Source organism: Lipotes vexillifer, unplaced genomic scaffold (genome assembly GCF_000442215.2).
Source record: "Lipotes vexillifer unplaced genomic scaffold, Lipotes_vexillifer_v1.1 scaffold236, whole genome shotgun sequence".
NCBI classification, from domain to species: domain Eukaryota; kingdom Metazoa; phylum Chordata; class Mammalia; order Artiodactyla; family Lipotidae; genus Lipotes; species Lipotes vexillifer.
This window is the reverse complement of record NW_006773295.1, coordinates 932,414-952,068: the sequence shown is the minus strand read 5'-3', so window position 1 is coordinate 952,068 and position 19,655 is coordinate 932,414. Positions and strand designations below refer to the sequence as shown.

At 42.0% G+C, this 19,655-nt stretch overlaps 1 protein-coding gene across 1 annotated transcript in view; it reads left to right on the top strand.

Moving 5' to 3' along the window:
* The first annotated feature begins 1,100 nt into the window (after positions 1-1,100).
* The window catches only part of SPPL3 (signal peptide peptidase like 3), a 122,541-nt gene continuing 103,986 nt past the window's right edge, over positions 1,101-19,655 (top strand). Inside the window, exon 1 of the mRNA XM_007448201.1 lies at positions 1,101-1,647. Coding sequence (XP_007448263.1) covers positions 1,625-1,647 — 23 coding nt within the window. The 5' untranslated portion in view covers positions 1,101-1,624. The remainder of the gene's footprint in view (positions 1,648-19,655) is intronic.

The following is a 19,655-nucleotide window of genomic DNA, read 5'->3' as shown; positions in this document are numbered from 1 at the left end:
AGCAGGAATCGTCCATCCCTCTCCTGGATCCAAGCTCACTCCAAGCCTTCACATCTTTGGTACTTTCCTCATGTCATTCTTTTTCTATAATGTCATTTCTCCTAGTAAGCCGCTCACTCTTTCAGACTGCCTCATCAGCTCCTGGAAAAGTATTCCGCAGTGCCCCTGGGCTCAATTCATCTCTGCCTCCGCTCTCCTAAGCCCCAGATTCACTCTGTCGGTCTCTGGGTCTAGCTCTATTAAGTTTACTTCTTTGCCTGCCTCCAGTCCTCCAGATGGGCTGTTCCCTGAGCTTTGCTCTTGCGTGGTCAGCTCCTCCTCATCCTCAGATGTCACCTCCTCCACCAGGCCTTCCTTCACCATCCTATAGAAACTAGTCCCCACCCCTACACACTCTTTGTCCCATTACCTTGTGTTATAATCTTCATAAAACTTAGCAGCATCTGACATGATCTTCACTTATTTGTCGACTTGGGCTATCTATGTCGTTTCCTCTAGAATGTAAGCTCTCAGAGGGCAGAGACCCAGCAGAATGAATTGATACATAGCTGGCACCCAGTAAATATCTGCTGATTGATTACATGAAGGCAAGTGTGGCGTATTCGACTTGGCCGCAGAGGACTTGGCACAGTCTGGGCGCAATAAAAGCTGGCTGCGTGGAATATTTGCTAAACGAATGAATGAACCAACGAACATACGAACGAAGGCATGCAGCGCTCCGCCTGCTGACTGACAAGTTGACTGACAGCTGGGAACCCGCGGCCAGCAGACTCTTGATTGATGGGTGACAGCTGAGTGACAGGCAACAGACGCGCATCGGGGCCCCTGATTGGCTGGCTGCAGCAGCCCCTCAGAAAGGGTAAGGGGAGGCGGGGGTCCCAAGCGACCGCTCCGCGTTGGGAGGGTGCGGCACCAAGCGGCGGGAGGCGGCCGAACAGCCAGAAGCCGAGAGAGCAACCGTCGCCTCGAACTAAGGAACCGACGTCTCCGCGCATGGGCCCGGCGCGAGGGGCGGGGCGCGCGCATCACGTGAGCGTGTTTTGGACACGTGACCCGCGCAGGGCCAAGGCTCGCCCCCGCCCCCTCCTCACCTCCCCTTCGCGGGTGTGAGCCCAACAGCCTCGGCTCACCGCTTAGCGCCCCCCTCTGCCGCCGCCGCCGTCGCCGCAGCCGCCGCCTCCGCCTCCGCCCGCTGGCCATGTCCTCCGGCCGCCGCCGCCGCCGCACGAGCGCGGGGCTCCCGCGGCCCAGCGCGCAGTGAGCGCGGGGCCCTCTTGCCGTTCGCCCGCCCCGGGGCCCCCTTGTTCTTAGCGCCGCCGCCGCCGCCGCCATGTTGGGTTCAGAGCCGCAGCGGAGCCGCCGCCGCCGCCGCCGGTGAGGGAGGCCGAGAGCGGAGCCCGCCCCGCCCCGGGGCCCAGGGAGCGGGGCCGCCTCGGAGCCCGGCCTCTCCCCGCCAGCCGCCTTCCCGGCCCGCCCGCCCGCAGTGTGAGCGAGCGAGCGAGCGAGTGAGCGCCGGGCCGCGGCCGCGCCTTCCGTTCCCGGCCTGAGCGAGCCCGCCGTCCGTTCGTTCCCCCGCCGCCGGGCCCGGTCACATCCTGCAGCGGAGCCCTCGAGAGTCAGCGCCATGGCGGAGCAGACCTACTCGTGGTGAGTGCGGGGCTCCGGGAGACCGGGGCGCGGCGAGGGTGGGGGTCGGGGCGCCGGCGAGGCCATCCTGGGGGGAAGAGGAGAAGGAACAGGTGCCTGTTGGGGGGGCCGCGGGATAGGGGTGCACGCCCCCCTCACCCCCACCGGAGGGGGCGGCAGGCGCTCGGGGAAGGCGTTGAGCGGCCGGGGACCTAGCTTCCGAGGAGAGGGTTGGAGGAGGAGGAGGCCTCCGCGGCGGATGTCATCTGGTCATGGGCGGAGCAGGTGATGGAGAAGGGGAGCTTAACTCCGGGGGGGGAAGCCCACGGAAGGGAAGTGGATTCCCGCGGGCACCCCGGAACTGGCCTGAGGGGGTGGCTGATGGGCAGGAGCAATGGAAAAGGTGGAGAGGGGTGGGCTGGGGCAAAGGTGGGCCACGGAGCTGAGAGGCATCTTCTGAGAACAGGTGATAAGAGGCCGAACTTGGAAGTTGTGAGAGAGGAGGAGCCACCTCTACTGGGGCTGCTGCTTAGCCTTGGGATGGGGAGTGAATGGAGAGTTGGTAAGGTGGGCAGAGGCCCAGGTGTGAGCGGAGGAAAGCTGCGGAAGGAGAGAGTCTTGGGAACCCTGGAGGGACACCCTGGTGAAGAGGTTGGAAGGGGAGACTGTTTGGATAACTAGATTCTGGACAGGAAGTCATTGGTGACAGTGGGGCCTGGGCAGAATCTTTTTAAGGGTTGGTATCCTGTTCTGTAGAATATGAAGTGGCCCGGTGCCCTGGGTCACATATGGGGATGGAGGATCTACAAGTTATGTCCATTTTAATGGGACTTTTTAAAGTTATAAAATATCTTGTTAAGGACTGAGAAGCGTACTATGTAGTTTATGGAATGAGAACATACCTATCTTGAGAAGGGAGTGCTGCGGTTTGGGGAAAGGGGGATGAGGCACCTCCCTTTAGCAGGCAGAGGTGGAATATTTGCAGGAGGGAGTTGAAGGAATGGCGATAGTATCGTCGAGGAGTGGAGTGGGGAGGAAGCAAGAAATGGGATGGTGGTAGGTGCAGGGATGGAAAATCTGGTTGCAGTCTAGAGCGATTGTTCGAAGATGGTTTACTCTGTGAAGCCAATGTGGTTTGGGATAGAACTAGAGGCTTTCCCTTCTTAGAAAAGAGTGGGAAGAGCATGGCGTTTAGAGTTGGTTTGGATGTCGGGTTCACCACTTCACTCGCTTTACAACTAGACAAGATAGTAAGTTTTCCATTCTTCTCTCCTTACCTATAAAATAGGGGGATTACCTTTTTCATAAGCTGTAAGGATTAAATGAATAACTTTACAAAGCACAGGGTAAACTGTAAGGTGCCATGTTTTAGTATAATTATCTTAGGGAAACAGCAAAGAAATGGGTAATATCTGAAAACAAGGAATGGCTTTGGGTAGAAGGCTTTAACTGAGTGGATGGTTTGTGGTGGTTGGGGTTATGAGAAGTCAGGAACTCATCGTGTCTTCACATGGGGAAAAGGATTGGTGATTGAAGACGATAATTCAAAAGGGAACTTCAGTGATGTATATACAGTCTCAAAAAGAAGATAACTGAGAGATTGAGAGAAAGCAATGCTAAAGCAAGAATTAAAATCTTAGTGAACAGTTGTGACAACATTTGTATTTTTAAAAGACGTTTAAACTACTTTGTTTTGAGCAACAGTGAGCTGCCTCTCTGTAGCAGGTGATTGGGAACACAGGATTAGAATGTTTCTAAAGAATTAGAGCTTTCTTATGGACAGAATAAGAAAGGAAGTGAAGGTGCCCCTGCGTGCCTTGTGCTAACTAACTCATTTTGAGCGTTTTAACACTCTGGCCCAGCTGAGAGTCCTGATGACGATCCTTCTGTTTGTACTGTGCTGTAGAGAGGCCGTGGATGGTTCAAAGAGTAAGCACAGTGGCCAAGAATTGGGGATAATGAGAGTGTTTTACTAGGTAGGTTGCCCACACACTGTGTGATGTTGGATGGCTCTGCTACTTAAAGGAGGGTTGTTTAGTGAAGTTTGACAGCTTATAAGATTTATCCTCCTGAAATACTTCCTTCAGTCTCAGGTCCCTTAGTTTGCTTTACAGGTAAAGAAAGAAGCTTCTTGAAATCAGAATGCTTAGCTCCTCACCTTTAGCATGTTTTGAGATGGAGAAAGTTTTTACAGCATCTTGGAAGAGGGTGGTGTATGGAGGGAAAGGATTGGGAAGCCAGGCAGCTTTCTTCCTGACTAGTTCTTCCCAGGTCAACCAGCCAATAATATAAAGAACTATCCATGTGACATTTAATATATACACGTACTTGATTCTCACAAGTCCCTGAGGTAGGTGATCATTCCCTGTTTTATAGAGGAGGAAACTTAGGCTCAGGAGCCCAAATGATTTGTCCAAGATACTTCAACTGTGGTGCTTTTTCTTCGTGTTGTTGTTTGGCATGAATTCTCCATGATTTTATTCATTCTCATTGAAATATAAGTATGGAAAAGGTATGCCCAAAGTACATGTAAACCGTTTTGGATTGTCTGTCATTTTGCAGTATCTTTGTCACTGTCCCCTTGGTTTGATCAACAATCGAGTTGATTTTTTTGCAAATAGGTTTGTACTTTATTTGTATGTGGTCTTTAGGAAAATCAACCTTGTGGAGACTACTGTGGTGGTATAGATACATCTGAGGTGGAATCAGTGAAGAAGGTAGGAACATATGAAAATAGGTTCCTTTAGGATTTTTGTGGAGTAAGACATGTAAATTATAAAACAGGATTGGCCATGAGTTGATTATTGTTGAATCTCAGTGGTGAGTCCATTTATTCTGTATACTTTTACATGTTAAACATTTTCATAATAAATAGATTTAAAAAAAAGCCGCTACACAGAAGTTCATGCTGTTCTCTGGTTTCTTGTGCCTGCTTTTTTCCTAGCAAATTCTATCAAAGTTCTGTTACCCAGCTGTGAAGCATTTTCTGACCACCCCAACTGAAAGTAAGCTCTTTGTTGTTTTTTTTAAATTTTATTTATTTTTGGCTGCGTTGGGCCTTCGTTGCTGTGCGTGGGCTTTCTCTAGTTGCAGTGAGCCGGGGCTACTCTTTGTTGTGGTGCGCGGGCTTCTCATTGCGGTGGTTTCTCTTGTTATAGAGCACAGGACTCTAGGTGTGCAGGCTTCAGTAGTTGTGGCTCGAGGGCTCTAGAGCACAGGCTCGGTAGTTGTGGCGCACGGGCTTAGTTGCTCGCGCGGCCTGTGGGATCGTCCTGGACCAGGGACTGAACCCGTGTCCCCTGCATTGGCAGGCGGATTCTTAACCACTGCACCACCAGGGAAGTCCCAGCTCTTTGTTTTTGACACTTGTTTTGTCTGCCTCACTTCTTCCTTTTCAAGTGTAAATACCTAGTCTCCTCACTGGATGGTAAGCTTTTTGAGGGTAAGGATGCAGTTACACTAACCTTTGTCCTCCTTTAGTGCCTAGCACATTGTCTTGCCCATAGCTCCTGCTTAGTAAATACTTAACAATTGAATATGATAGGTTTTCAGGGTGGTTCGTCCTTTGTTGAAAGAATATTAAGTGTAAGAGGAAGCTACAGATAGATGAGTGTTTGTAATACATATACTTACAAAAGAGAACTTTTGGTAACTTTCCTGGTGTCTCAGTGTTGTAAGAGTGAAGGGTACCATCCCTTAATAGTTTTAAATAAAAGCGATTGACAAAAGAAAATAATTGGTAATAACACCACAGTCTTTATCACGGGTCACGATTAACCACAAGATTCTGCTTGTATCCTTTTTATTCATAAAAACTGAGGAAATAAAAGCATGCATATGAAAACACACATTGAAGGTGCAAACTAGACTTTTATTAATTTGAGAGAAACACCTTGCTCAATGTATATTTATGAGCAGTTGTTTTAGCATAAGTTCTGTGAGAAACAGTACCTTCTCTCTTCTTGGAGTCAGTGCAGTACTTGTATGTACCTGCACTTGAATCTTGGTAAAAATTACTTATATTAGGGTGAATGTTGCTGTGTAGGGGGAAAAGGAAGTCAGTCCATGTGAACCTCATTCACATGAATTTCATTACCAAAGTAGTATCATCATAGTTTATTGTGTGTTTTCTGTGTGCTGGGGCTTTACAATCATTGTTCAGTAAGGAAACTGAGGCTCAGAGTGTAAGTGACTTGCCCAAGGATATAAATAGAAAAACGGTTCTAAGTCAAGACCGTTGGACACCAAGATTCCAACACTGAATCTGTCTGCTTCCTTGTCCACAGTCACTACTCTAAGCCAGCCCTCTTTTGCTTGAGTTCCTTGTTAGCCTCCTCACTGGTTCCCTTCATTCTCCGCACAGTGGCCATCCATTCTCCTGAGTAGTCTTCTGACAGCCTAACTCAGGTCATGTCAGTCCTCTGTTTAAAACTCTTTAATGGCTTTGGCCACATTTAGAATAAAATCCAAATTCATTAGTGGGACTCTTCATGGCCTCATTTTGTATGTGTTTTTGAGGGATGACAGATAGTAATCAAGCTACAGGTTACACAGAGGTAAAAGTTTTTCTCTTTTGGTGCTCTGTCCAGTGCTTGGCATATAATAGGTGGTTTGGCAAATATTTACTGAACAGTGAACGAACATGCCTCCTCCTGGGCTGCCTGTCTGAAGATCTGTTCTAAGGACTGCATTATATTGAGGTGATATGTTGTGTGACAGTGAACATTGTCAGTGTCACGTATTTGCAAATAATGCTAAACTGGAGAATGAAAAGCAAAGCAGATCTCTAGAATGAATGGAAGTTATATCTGGTTTTGGATTTCTGTTATGTATCACTGTATCTGTTATGATCATATCTGATTGTCTTGTGATCATTGCATCTGGTGAAAGTTTTTCAGAGAGAAACTATTTACTTGAAAATGTGTGTCTAGCATTATAGACTTTAGATTTGCTTATTATTATTATTATTATTATTATTATTTTTTTTTTTTGCGGTACGTGGGCCTCTCACCGTTGTGGCCTCTCCCATTGTGGAGCACAGGCTCCGGACACGCAGGCTCAGCGGCCATGGCTCACGGGCCCAGCCGCTCCACGGCATGTGGGATCCTCCCGGACCGGGGCACGAACCCGTGTCCCTTGCATCGGCAGGTGGACTCTCATCCACTGCGCCACCAGGGAAGCCCTGCTTATTATTTTTAAAACATGTTTTGCCTGTAAAGTGCTGTGATAGTAATGTTTTGGGGACTTCCTGGTGGCGTGGTTAAGAATCCGCTTTCCAATGCAGGGGACATGGGTTCGATCCCTGGTCAGGGAACTAGATCCCACATGCATGCCACAACTAAGAGCTTGCATGCTGCAACTAAGGAGTCCTTCTGCCACAACTAAGACCTGGTGCAACCAAAATAAGTAAATTAAAAAAAAAAAAGATAATAATGTTTTGGCGATACATGATTCAAGCTAAAATTAACCAAAGATAAGACCATGAATTTGTATTGAAATAACCTTCCTCAATGTTTCTTATGTTTCCTCAGTGTTGGGGATCTGGGGACTTGGTAACCATATCAGCCTGTAATTTATCAAGTAGTACTACGAATTAAAATGCCTAATGTTCATGCATTTCTCAAAATAGATTTCTGTGATCATTTATTTTAGAGATGATAAATGCCACTGAATTGAGGTGTTATGTAGTTCTGTATAATCGTATTTTACTTCAACATTAATAACTTATTTAGTTTTCATCATTCTTACCTGTCTCATCAAACCATCTCATGAAACATCAAGGATGCCCTAAGAAGAAAATGTCTAATGAAGTGCTGTTTTAGTTGGCTATATTTAGTACCTGAAACTCTATGTGATTGCTGTCCTTGACAATAGAGCCATAAGTATAATTTTATTTTCAAAATTCTATAATATATTTTCTCGAGTTTAATGGTTCCTTCTTAGGAGTTAAAGGAAAAGAGTGCTTTTATTTGTTGTATGTGTAAATCAAGAAGCGTTTGCAACTTTGAGTTTCTATAGCATATTTTCTAATCCTCACTTAAAGAGTTAGAGGCACAGTGCTCCTTTTCTGGAATTTTAACCTCTTAGATGTCTAGAGGGGCTCCATGTGACCAAATTCAGTTTTACAGGGAAAATCTACAGTTAGTTCCCATGATGCTCACAATGAATTACCTCTCAGATTTTGTTAGTAGGTCTCATTAGGGCCACAGCTTAAAAGAAATCAGACCCACTCATTTGCTGTGATAAGACTAGATTGAGCTCCTATGAAAAAGTTAGGTTTGAAAATACTTTTAAGGCATTAGACCGATGAATATGTAGTAGCCAAATAGAGACCTAAGAGAAAATCCCATTTCTTGATTGGTCCGGTTCACCCTAACTTGGTAAGAAAACTTGATAATCTCTGTTTTGGAGTTCCAGGTTTGATAATGAAGAACCCCTAAAGGATTTTTTTAAAATGCAGTAAAGTAGAGGTGTGTTTTAATTGCTTTTTACATGTTTATAAATTATACTGAATATAAGTGATCACTCAAAGTATTCAGTTCTGTCAGTACCACTCATTAAATTTTATTTGAAATCCTAAGATAGGATCTAATTCTGTTCTGATTTATTTTTTTCCTTTTCCTTTCTATTTTTTAAATTAATTTATTTTTGGCTGTGTTGGGTCTTCGTTGCTGTGCGCGGGCTTCTTCTAGTTGCGGCGAACGGGGGATACTCTTCGTTACAGTGCATGGGCTTCTCCTTGCAGTGGCTTCTCTTGTTGTGGAGCACGGGCTTTAGGTGCATGGACTTCAGTAGTTGCAGCACGTGAGCTCAGTAGTTGTGGCTCACAGGTTCTAGAGCATAGGCTCAGTAGTTGTGGCACACGGGCTTAGTTGCTCCACGGCCTGTGGGATCTTCACAGACCAGGGATCAAACCTGTGTCCCCTGCATTGGCAGGTGGATTCTTAACCACTGTACCACCAGCGAAGTCCCATGTTCTGGTTTCTTTAAAGTGAGAAGTCTTTAGTGTGAAGGTGATTTTCATCTTTGATTAACCGTGACCTAGTCTTGTCTTAGTTCCAGTGTTGAATTTTGTACAATGGTTATGCCTGTCATACTCCACAGGGTTGCTGCAAGGATTCAGTGAGGTAATATATGTGAAAATGCTTTGAAAATTGCTACATGCAATATAGAAGCAAGTTATTTGTTCTCTACATTTTTAGACCCAGATCAGCTCCAGACAGAGTTCCTCACGGCAGAAAAGATTTTTCTTCTTTTTTAAAAATATTTTTAAAAATTGAAATGTAGTTGATTTACAACATTATGTTAGTTTCCGCTCTACAACATAGTGATTCAGTATTTTTTATAGATTATATTCCATTTAAAGTTGTTGCAAAATATTGGCTTTATTCCCTGTGCTGTGCAGTATATCCTTGTAGCTTATTTATTTTATGCATAGTAGCTTGTACTTCTTAATCCCCTATCCCTATCTTTCCCCTCCCCCACAAAAAAGATTTTTCTTGTTTCACAATTTAAACAGCCTTTAAACTTTGAGATATCTATTCTAGTAAGAATTCTATGGAGATGTTTGAATAATGCTATATAAAAAGAAATAGAAATATTAGTTTGCAAGTTGTCATTGATTTCTATTGTTGCCTTTGAAATGTGTTATAAGGTCATCTCCGTTTAGTCACAAGTTTCATAGTCTAGTGCTGCTTACCACAAAACAAGAAAAATTGTGACTTGAATAAAGGCTGAATTTTTTTGTAATAATTGTATTTTGATCTTTTGGAGGCAGTTTCCCTCATAATCGTGGATAATCCTAGTCTTTGTCTCGTTTTTGTTTTGTTTTTAAATGCACAGGAAAATTTTCTACCTTAAAATGCCTGAGGAGGGGCTGTTAGTGGTGGGTTATCTGTTTTTCTTACTGCACACCAAGTCTGCCAGGCACGCTCACTTCCCTTTATCTGAGGGCTTCAGGCTTGGGCTTCACTCTTGACCTAAATAAGACATGTGTAGCAAAGTTTTGTTAATTGTTTCTTCAACCTGGTTATACACACATTTTGGCCTAAGTACAGTGCTTGACCTTTTGTTATTTTCTTGTCTTAATTTTTGCCCAGAATTGTCTAGCTTGACCTTCCAAACTTGACTAAATCTTCACACCTTGCCTGACAGCCTTAACTTTTAAACCTTTGACTGTACACTCTGATTTTATAAATGCCCAGAAAGTTACATTCATTTCTTGAAAGTGCTTGCAAAAATACTACTGTTAGAAGTAAAAGCTAGTATTAGAGAGTGAATGCTCTTACTTACGCTATTGATTAGCACAAGCACTGATACCTTAAAAATATTAAGGTCTAATATCTTAAAAAGCATTTTCAGACCTAACTTCATAGGGTTCAATCTAGTCTTATTACAGGAATACATCCTGGGACCACAGCTAGGTTAGCTAAAGTTAGTTAAAGATTTGAGATGAGGTCAGTTAACCAAGAGGGAGAGTGTAGAGAGGACAGAATGGAGGACTAGAGTTGAGGCCTGGGAAACTCACAGTTGAGAAATGGGAGGAAGAGGAGGAGTCAAGGGAAGCTCCATCAGAGGTAGGATAATTAGGAAAGTGCAATCAGTGGTGATAAAAGAAAAGGCACAGAGAATTTTTAGGGGCAGTAGTGTAAAAAGCTTCAGGATTCAAAGAAAATGAAGAAAAAACAGGCTATTGACTTTGCAAAGGAAGTCGTTACTGAAAGTGCTCTAATAAAGATCAGAGGAGTGAGGGTGAAACCCAAATTAGGGATGGGAAGTGAAGAAATAAAGGTGTCCTTTGGGTACTGGCCATTTGTTTGAGAGATGGGATGTGAAAGACATAAGGAAGGAGGATGGTTGATATAGACAGCAGAGTCATAAGGATCTTTTGTTTTTATTTATTTTATATAAGGAGAGAACTGTGTATTTGAAGCCAAGGAGGAGAAATTGATCTTGGAAAGAAATTGGTTTTTTACTGTAGTTTAAGTTTTAGAGATTTCTACTTTTTTTTTTTAAGTCATGGATTTCAGTTAGGAGTTGTGAAGAGGACTTAATGGGGAATGAATGCTATGTAGTGTACATTCAGTCTTTGTTTCTTTTGATCTTTACATTGTCACTAGTTGAATTGTATTACATTTGGATTCCTAGGGCTTTTTTAATTGCCTACAGTATAAAATCCAATCTTCTGTCTGCTTTTCAAAATAATCTGGCCTTTTCTTTAAAAATTTGTTATTTCAGCCAAACTGGATTACTCACTGTTTCCCCTTTTCTTTAAGTTGGCTGGTATACCTGGTTAGCCTTTCTCCCAAGCCTCTGAAATATGTGAGTCCTACCTGTCTTTTCAAGGTCCAGCTGAAATGCTGTCCTCTTGTTACAGAGCCTTCTGATTGGCCCAGGAGAAATATTCTTCTGATGCCTGTAGTTCTTTATCTGATCCTGTCAGATCTGGCAGTGCTTTTATGGTTTTCTGACCTTGTATTGAATGTATTTATGTGGCTCTTTTCCCATGTTGGCAGTGAACTCTGTAAAGGTAGGATCAAAGGCATTAATTTCATGGTTTAACGACCTATATGCATAATAGAGACTCAGATTTTTAAAAAAAAATTATTTATTTATTTTTGGCTGCATTGGGTCTTCGTTGCTGAGTGCGAGCTTTCTGTAGTTGCGGCGAGCGGGGGCTACTCTTTGTTGCAGTGTATGGGCTTTTCATTGCAGTGGCTTCTCTTGTTGCGGAGCACGGGCTCTAGGCGCATGGGCTTCAGTAATTGTGGCTTGCAGGCTCCAGAGCACAGGCTCAGTAGTTGTGGCTCGCAGGCTCATTAGTTGTGGTGCACGGGCTTAGTTGCTCTGCGGCATGTGGGATCTTCCTGGACCAGGGCTTGAACCCATGTCCCCTGCATTGGCAGGTGGATTCTTAACCACTGCGCCACCAGGGAAGTCCCTTTTTTTTTTCTTTTATAGAATGAATACTTTAGAGGTGAAGTTTGTCAGGTGCAGGATTTTAGAATAGAATGTCTCCTTAAAAATAAAATGGCAGGGCACATAGAAGAGAGAAAATAATAACTTGCATAACGTCTCATTCCTCTTTGAAGAAAATACAAAAGTAAAATTGTTACTGTTAAATTGGGTCATGTGTTGTGGCTAGATTCCCCTAACTTCTTAATATCCATACAGCACCTAGAGAATGAAAGTGGCTCAGCCTGGGAACTGAACTCCTAAGGGAGACATTTACAGAGGACCACAGGCCCTTTAGAGTAGTCATCTCCATTTATCTCCAGTCTTCTTCAACTGCCCACAGACTGACTGCTAACTATTTATAATTTATCTCCCAAACAGGTACTGGTTAAATATGTGACATATATGACACCTATGTAAGTGGAGAAGCTCTGCTATTTTGTTTCTGCAATTAGCAAAACAGTTTTAGGGAAATTTTTTTCAAATGAAAATATTTTGCGGGAAACTTCCTTTGAGGTGTGAGGAGAGCTATAAGCTATATGGAAACTAGCTTCTGAAGAATTTAACATTTTCTCTCTTTTACTTCTATTTAAGAAATTCATATTTTTTTGTATTTAAGCTTCTGTTTAAAAAGTTAACATTTTTAAAAGTAGAAACTTAACATTTCATTTTTTTCCTGTTTCTAAAAGACTGTTTTCTCTTTTGACTCATTTTTTTGGTCTCTTGTTTAATAATTAATATTCAGAAAGGGAAATTAAATTTTTTTGAAATTTAAATTTAAATTTTTAAAATTTTTATTGGAGCATAGTTGATCGAAAATGTTGTGTTAGTTTCTGCTGTACAGCAAAGTGGATCAGTTATACATATACATATATTCACTCTTTTTTAGGTTCTTTTCCCATATAAGTCATTACGGAGTTTTGAGAAGAGTTCCCTGTGCTAGGCAATAGGTCCTTATTAGTTATCTATTTTATATATATATTACTGTGTATATGTCAATCCCAATCTCCCAGTTTATCCCTCCCCCACTTCCCCTCTGGTAACCATAAGTTTGTTTTCTATCTTTGTGACTCTAATTCTGTTTTGTAAATAAGTTCATTTGTACCATTTTTTCAGATTCCATGTACAAGCGATATCGTATGATATTTGTCAGAAAGGGCAATTTAAAAATATATGGCTTGGCGTGTGCATATTATTTTTGTTTGTTTGTTTTGTTTTTGCGGTACGCGGGCCTCTCACTGTTTTGGCCTCTCCCTTTGCGGAGCACAGGCTCCGGACACGCAGGCTCAGCGGCCATGGCTCCCGGGCCCAGCCGCTCCGTGGCATGTGGGATCTTCCCGGACTGGGGCACGAACTCGTGTCCCCTGCATCGTCAGGAGGACTCTCAACCACTGCGCCACCATGGAAGCCCTGGTGTGTGCATATTTTAAATTTCATAGATATAGTAGTGATTCAATCTTAGATCAGAATTAAGTAACCTAGTCGGGACTTTCCTGGTGGTGCAGTGGTTAAGAATCTGCCTGCCAGTGCAGGGGACACAGGTTCAAGCCCTGGTCCGGGAAGATCCCACATGCCGCAGAGCAGCTAAGCCTATGTGCCGCAACTACTGAGCCTGCGCTCTAGAGCCCGTGAGCCACAACTACTGAGCCCGAGTGCTGCAGCTCCTGAAGCCCGCATGCCTAGAGCCCGTGCTCCGCAACAAGAGAAGCCACCGCAATGAGAAGCCCGTGCACTGCAACGAAGAGTAGCCCCCACTCGTTGCAAGTAGAGAAAGCCCACATGCAGCAACGAAGACCCAATGCAGCCAAATCAATCAATCAATCAATCAATCAATCAAATAACCTAGTCATCTGGAATAGGCATAAACCAGAAGTTTGAGGAATTAGGAGTTTGTTTTTGAACCTTTGCATGCTGCACGATGGTGAAAATAACCTGCAGGCCTAAGGATGATGTATTAGGCTGGTATTCATGAATAGCAGAAATTCTAAAAGCCAAACTAAAGGTTATCAACCAACTTAGAAAAAAGGGAATAACGGGTAACCTCTTCATTCTTTCTCATCTTTGCTCCTGGATGACCCTTCTTTGTGTTCTCTTAGTACACTGCACTTGCCTCTTTCAGTTGTTTCCTTGTTTATCTCCCCGTAAAGTTTTGAGGACATGAGTTATAGTTTGTTCATGTCTTTATCTTCAGTGGTTTGGTACCTAGTTTATTTAAATTAGTATTATTCTGTCTTTAATTTTCTAAAATAATAATCCTAAAATAATAAAATTAGTAAGATGGAAGAGTATGTGATATCTTAAATTGCTCTCAACATTTAGTTTAAGAGCTTAAAGGGACAAGCATTAAATATCTTTTGAGATATATAAATCACTCTCTTAAGCTGAGTAAATGAAACTTTTTATTCAAGGTGCTAAGCTGGACCTACCTTGATAATCACTTACATTCTTGGAACCTTTTCAAAATACAGTGGGAGAATTGGCTACTGTATTGGTTAACTATTGCCACCATAATACTGCATAACAAATTGCCCCATAACTCAGTGCTTAAAATATCAATTGATCTTCACGTTGGCTGGGACAACTTTGCTTCTTGCTTCAGATCTGTAAGTCAGCTGGGTGACTGCTTCATGTGTGTGCATTTTGGAGCCCAGGCTGAATGGGCAGCAGCTACCCAAGCGAAGTTCTTCTCATGACAGTGGTAGAAGCACAAGAGGGCAAGTGGGAACATGCAAGGCTTCTTGAAGCTCAGGCTCACAACTGGCACACTGCCATTTCTGCTTCATTCTTTCGGCCAAAACAAGTCATGTGGTGGAACCCAAAGACAAGGAGCCACAAAACTAAACCTTGCCCATTTTGTGGGAGGAGCTGCAGAATCACAGGGCTAAGGAGCAGATTTGGGGAGGGGTGAGGAATTCGGGCCAGTAATGCAGACAACCATAGTTGAAATTCTCTCTTCCTTTTCATATGGCTAGCTTTCACTTGTTCATTCTGTTCTATCTAAAATGCAGGATTTCATATAGGTCCCTTTCTGTAACATTATGGTTTTCATTCTAATGGTTTATGTTTTTAAAATAGCTTTTTTGAGATATAATTCACATACTATACAACTCACTAATTTAAAATATACAATCCAGTGGTTTTTAGTACATTCACAAAGTTGTGCAACTATCACTACAGTCAATTTTAGAGCATTTTTTTCATCCCAAAGGAAACCCTGTACCAGTTTCGTTTCCCCCTTTTCCCTAGCCCTGGCAGCTGCTAATGTGCTTTTGGTTTCTGTGGACTTGTCTATTTCATATAAATGGAGTAATAAAATATGTGGTCTTTTGACTTATTTCACTTCGCATAGTGTTTTCAGGGTCCATCATGTTGTAGCATGTATTAGTGCTTCATTCCTTTTTATTGCCAAATATTCAATTGTATGTATATACCACATTCTGTTTATACACATTTGTTGATGGTTGTTTGGGTTTTCACTTTTTGGCTATTATGTATAATAATGTTGCTCTGAACATTTATGTAAAAGTTTTTGTGCAGATATGTTTACATTTCTCTTGGGTAGATACCTAGGAATGGAATTGCTGGCTCTTAGGGTTTCTGTGTTTAACATTTTGAAGAACTGCCAAGCTGTTTTCCAGAACGGCTGCACCATTTTGTATTCCCACAGCAATCAATGTCTGAGGGTTCTAATCTCTCCAAATGCTCACCAGTTCTTGTCATTGTCCATCTTTTTAATTATAGACATCCTAGTGGGTGTGAGTAGTTTTTGTGTAATATTTATATCTTAGAGTTTATAAAAGAGGAAAAAAGCAGTGGTTTTAGAAGGTTAGATCTGTTTGTTCTTAACAGTGTAGTACCACAGTTGAACCTCAGTTTTAGTTACCTAAAAATCCAGCATTGAGGGAAAATATATAATCTTTTGGCTCACAGATTTTTCTTCATACTACTCCTTGTATTTTTTACGTGCTAGAATCATTTAGGAAGAAATTAGCCTCAGATGACTGTTACTTCCCTTTGGGTAAGTGAATGACCAGATTGCTCTGGCAACCTGCTGCATCATCAGTAGTCCTGGGACTGGTTTAATGAGTGAAGTTGTTGTGGATTTGTTGGGGGGCGGGGCTCCATATCTCTTTTTGCCAGGAAGGTACTCACTAGAGGAATTAGTTGTAAAATATGACCTTCTCTGGGGAAGCACTGTCCAGTAGAAATATAATGTGAGGAACATATATAATTTAAAGTTTTCTAGTGGCCACATTAAAAGCAACAAGTGAAATTAATTTTAATAATGTCATTTAACTCAGTATATCAGAAATATTTATCATATCATTTATTGTATATAATCAATACAAAAATTATTAACGAAATATTTTATGTTATATTTTTAGCACAAAGTCTTCTCAGTTCAAACTAGCCACATTTCAAGAGCTCAGTAGCTACATGTGGCTAGCAGCTACCATATTTTACAATACAGTCCTGGAGGTCTAAGAGTTTATGATCTAGATTTCTGCTCACATGTATGATGATTGTGTATCGTTAGGAAAAACAGATGAGTGCTTTATCAGCCTGTATTTCTGGTTCTTTAATTTTATGTTGTTACTGACCCCTCCCCGCCCCCCCTTTTTTTTAAATGTGGAAGACAGTCTTTAGAAGGGTACAGAGAGGCAAGCTCCTTACAGGTCAAATTTTTATGGTGAGTAGAGATTAGTTAGCAAGAGGAAGAAAATCATTGGTCTCCCTCATCATTAAGAATGTATGAGGTTCCATTGTTCTTAGCAAATGAAAGAAATCTGTTGGATCTGCTGTTGTTTGGTCCTAATTCTAATTGTTCTGTATGTTCAGGGTCTGCTTTGGCCTGTTCTTTATCAGTTATGCACTACTTGTACTGTTTGACCACATAACTCACTTGGTTAGACAGAAAAAGTTGTAGATTTGATTTCTATAATTAATGAATGACTTTATGCCTGCCGGGACTCCAGCATAGTAACTGAAGCAGAATAAACAGGATCCTCTCTCTTCCATGAGTTTGCGGTGTTGTTAGAGACTGTTTGGCATTTGCTGGGTTAAATGCCAGCAAATGTAATTAAGACAATTTTGAGAGAAAGGAGATTTCAGGGTGGGCCATTATATAGATTGTGTGTCCCAATCATTTGATTACTGGAAGGACTGAATTTGGTCAAAAGTGTTTTAATATTTGAGTGCCTTTACTCATAGTGTACATTTTCTTTTTTCTTTTTTTTTTTTGGCTGCACCTTGTAGCCTGTGGGATCTTAGTTCCCTGACCAGGGATCGAACCTGCGCCCCTGTGGTGGAACTGCAGAGTCTTAACCACTGGACCACCAGGGAAGTCCCCCATGGAGTACATTTTCTAATTTGCCTCAGTCCCTACCACATTCTGCTCCTGTACACTGAGTCTCTACATCACTAGTTTATATTATTTACCTAGCCACTAAAGGCAATCAGGTTGTGGCCTCCTGTGATCAGTTCGTTGCCTCAAGGATGGGCTAGGGATAAGCAGATAGCGATCAGTGCCCCAGTGATGCTGGATATGGGCACTTGCATATTGAAGACACAAATACTTTCACCAAATTTGACCACTGCATTATCACTGACAGTCGGATACCTTAATGTTCTGACAAATGTTCCATCAGCCATTGTTCTGGTTTTCTAAGTGTTAACATGCAGTTATTCTAAGTGGAATTCACGTGTCTTTGGATTGGGGTCTATGAATGGTATCCTGACCAAGAAAACAAAGATCGGTACTTAATTTACATGGAATAGCCTAATGCACTCATCTTTGAGCTCTTGGCATTTTTGATAGTGTGGACCCAGGGCCTGTTTGTGAGTTTATGGATTTGAATTTGAAGGCCACGTGAAATCCTTGTGTATTGTAGGTCCTCAGTGCACAATTGTGGGATTAAAGAATACTGTGAGTGGTACTATTTTTTTTTGGTCAACAGTTTATTTGGTGGCTTTGTTGTGTTTTTGATATACATTATGATTTTGATAATTTCCAAATAAAGTTTGTCTCTTGTTCGTTAACTTCATTTTTTGAAATGGGCTTGTGAAAGCTTTAGCCAAAGAGAGAAATAATGTTTTTTAGTTGTTGAGTTTTAAATGCTTTGGTTTGTTGGAGGGATGAAATATTAATTTAAGGGCTATTTTACTTGTTCTCAGCTGAATGCACAGTCTGCAAGTGGCTAAGCTTCAAGTTTGTTGGGCCAGTGTGGACAGAATTGGAAGGTTTACTTCTCTGGTCTTGTATACTAAATAATCCCACTCCTCTGGTAGTAAAACCTAATTTAGATCTCTTCTGGTAGTAAAAACACAAGACCTTAACTGATGTGAAGTTAGTTATATGACCTATTTATCCCACTTAGTGTAACTCTTCACTTTGCTGCAGGAATGTTTCTGTTTTTGCTTTTTTCGCCATGCCACGCGGCTTGCAGGATCTTAGTTCCCCCACCAGGGATTGAACCGGCCCTGGCAGTGAAAGCACCGAGTTCTGACTGCTGGATCGCCAGGGAATTCCCAGGAATGTTTGTGTTTGATTGTGGAGTACTGCCTGAAACCCTTCTCGGGATGTTGGGCAATGCTAATGTATGTACTGTGTTGCCTTCCTTAAAGTGAAAAAAATCAGGATTCTGAAACATCTTTAGTTGCAGGAATATCAGATAAGGAATTATGGAACTGTAATACGTATTTTATTGGTACAGTTTTGAAAAATGTAGATAAACAGAAAACGGTAAGAACACTACTCAGAGTCCCACCAACCCACAGAAATCCTTTATTAAATTTGTTGCTTGTCTTTCAGGTCTGTAAAAAAAATGCATATGCTTGTGACCCCCCCCTTCTTAAAAATTTACACAAAAGTTCACTGACAATCAGAAATCCCAGATAAGGAGTAATTTAAAAATTATAGCTACCTAAAATTTAAATTGCCTAGAAAACTCATGGTAACATTTCATATTATCCTTTGGGGTAGATCTTTTTTTTTTTGCAGTACGCGGGCTTCTCAGTGTTGTGGCCTCTCCCGTTGCAGAGCACAGGCTCCGGACACACAGGCTCAGCGGCCATGGTTCACGGGCCCAGCCGCTCCGCAGTATGTGGGATCTTCCCGGACGGGGGTATGAACCCATGTCCCCTGCATTGGCAGGCGGACTCTTAACCACTGCGCCACCAGGGAAGCCCCTGGGGTAGATCATTTTTTACGCAAAAATAGGAACAGCTTCATACTGTGTTTTCATTTTTCTGTGATGTTTAATATCTACAGAAGAATGTGTTCTGTGTATGTAAGTTATGAAGCATAATCAACACTCATGAACATCACCAAATAACTAAATAACTATGGGATTACGAATACTCTTGAAGTTCTCTATGTACTCCTTGATCCCTCCTCCTGCCTCTGTCCCCTACCCCTGCAGGGTAACCTCTGTTGTGATTTTGTGTTTACCATTTCTTTGCTTTTTAAAAAAATGAGTTTTACGTTTACTGTGTTTTTATGTTTTACTGTACAACATAATGTTTAGTTTTGCTCTGTTTTTATAAACTTGAGTATTATAAAGATATATATTATCTTTTATAATTTGCTTTTTTCAATAAATATTGTTCCCAAGACTTGTCTGAGTTACCGTACTCATTTCCACTGCTGTATATTGTTCCATCCTGTGCATATCCCATACTTTATTTATCTATTCTTCTGTTGATGGATATTTAGGCCTCTAGTTTGGGGCTATTGCAAAGAGTTCTGCTGTGAGCATTCTTGTATGTATTCCTGGTGTTCATGTTTATGGGTTTATACCTAGGGCTAGAATTTATCAGTCTCTTATGGCGAGTGCTTTTGTGTCATAAGAAATCCTTTTCTGGCCTGGGGTCTTAAAGATATTCTCCTATATTTTTCTGTAAGTAGGAATGGTTTAGGGTTAATACTTTGCCTTTCACAAACTTAGAATTTAGTCTAAATTGAGATGGCTTTAGATAAGACTAAACTAAGACGTCTAGAATAAAGTTTAATTTGTCTGTGGGTGAGTTAGGAATCCGGTTGTCCCAGCACCATTTACTGAATAGTCCCATCTTTC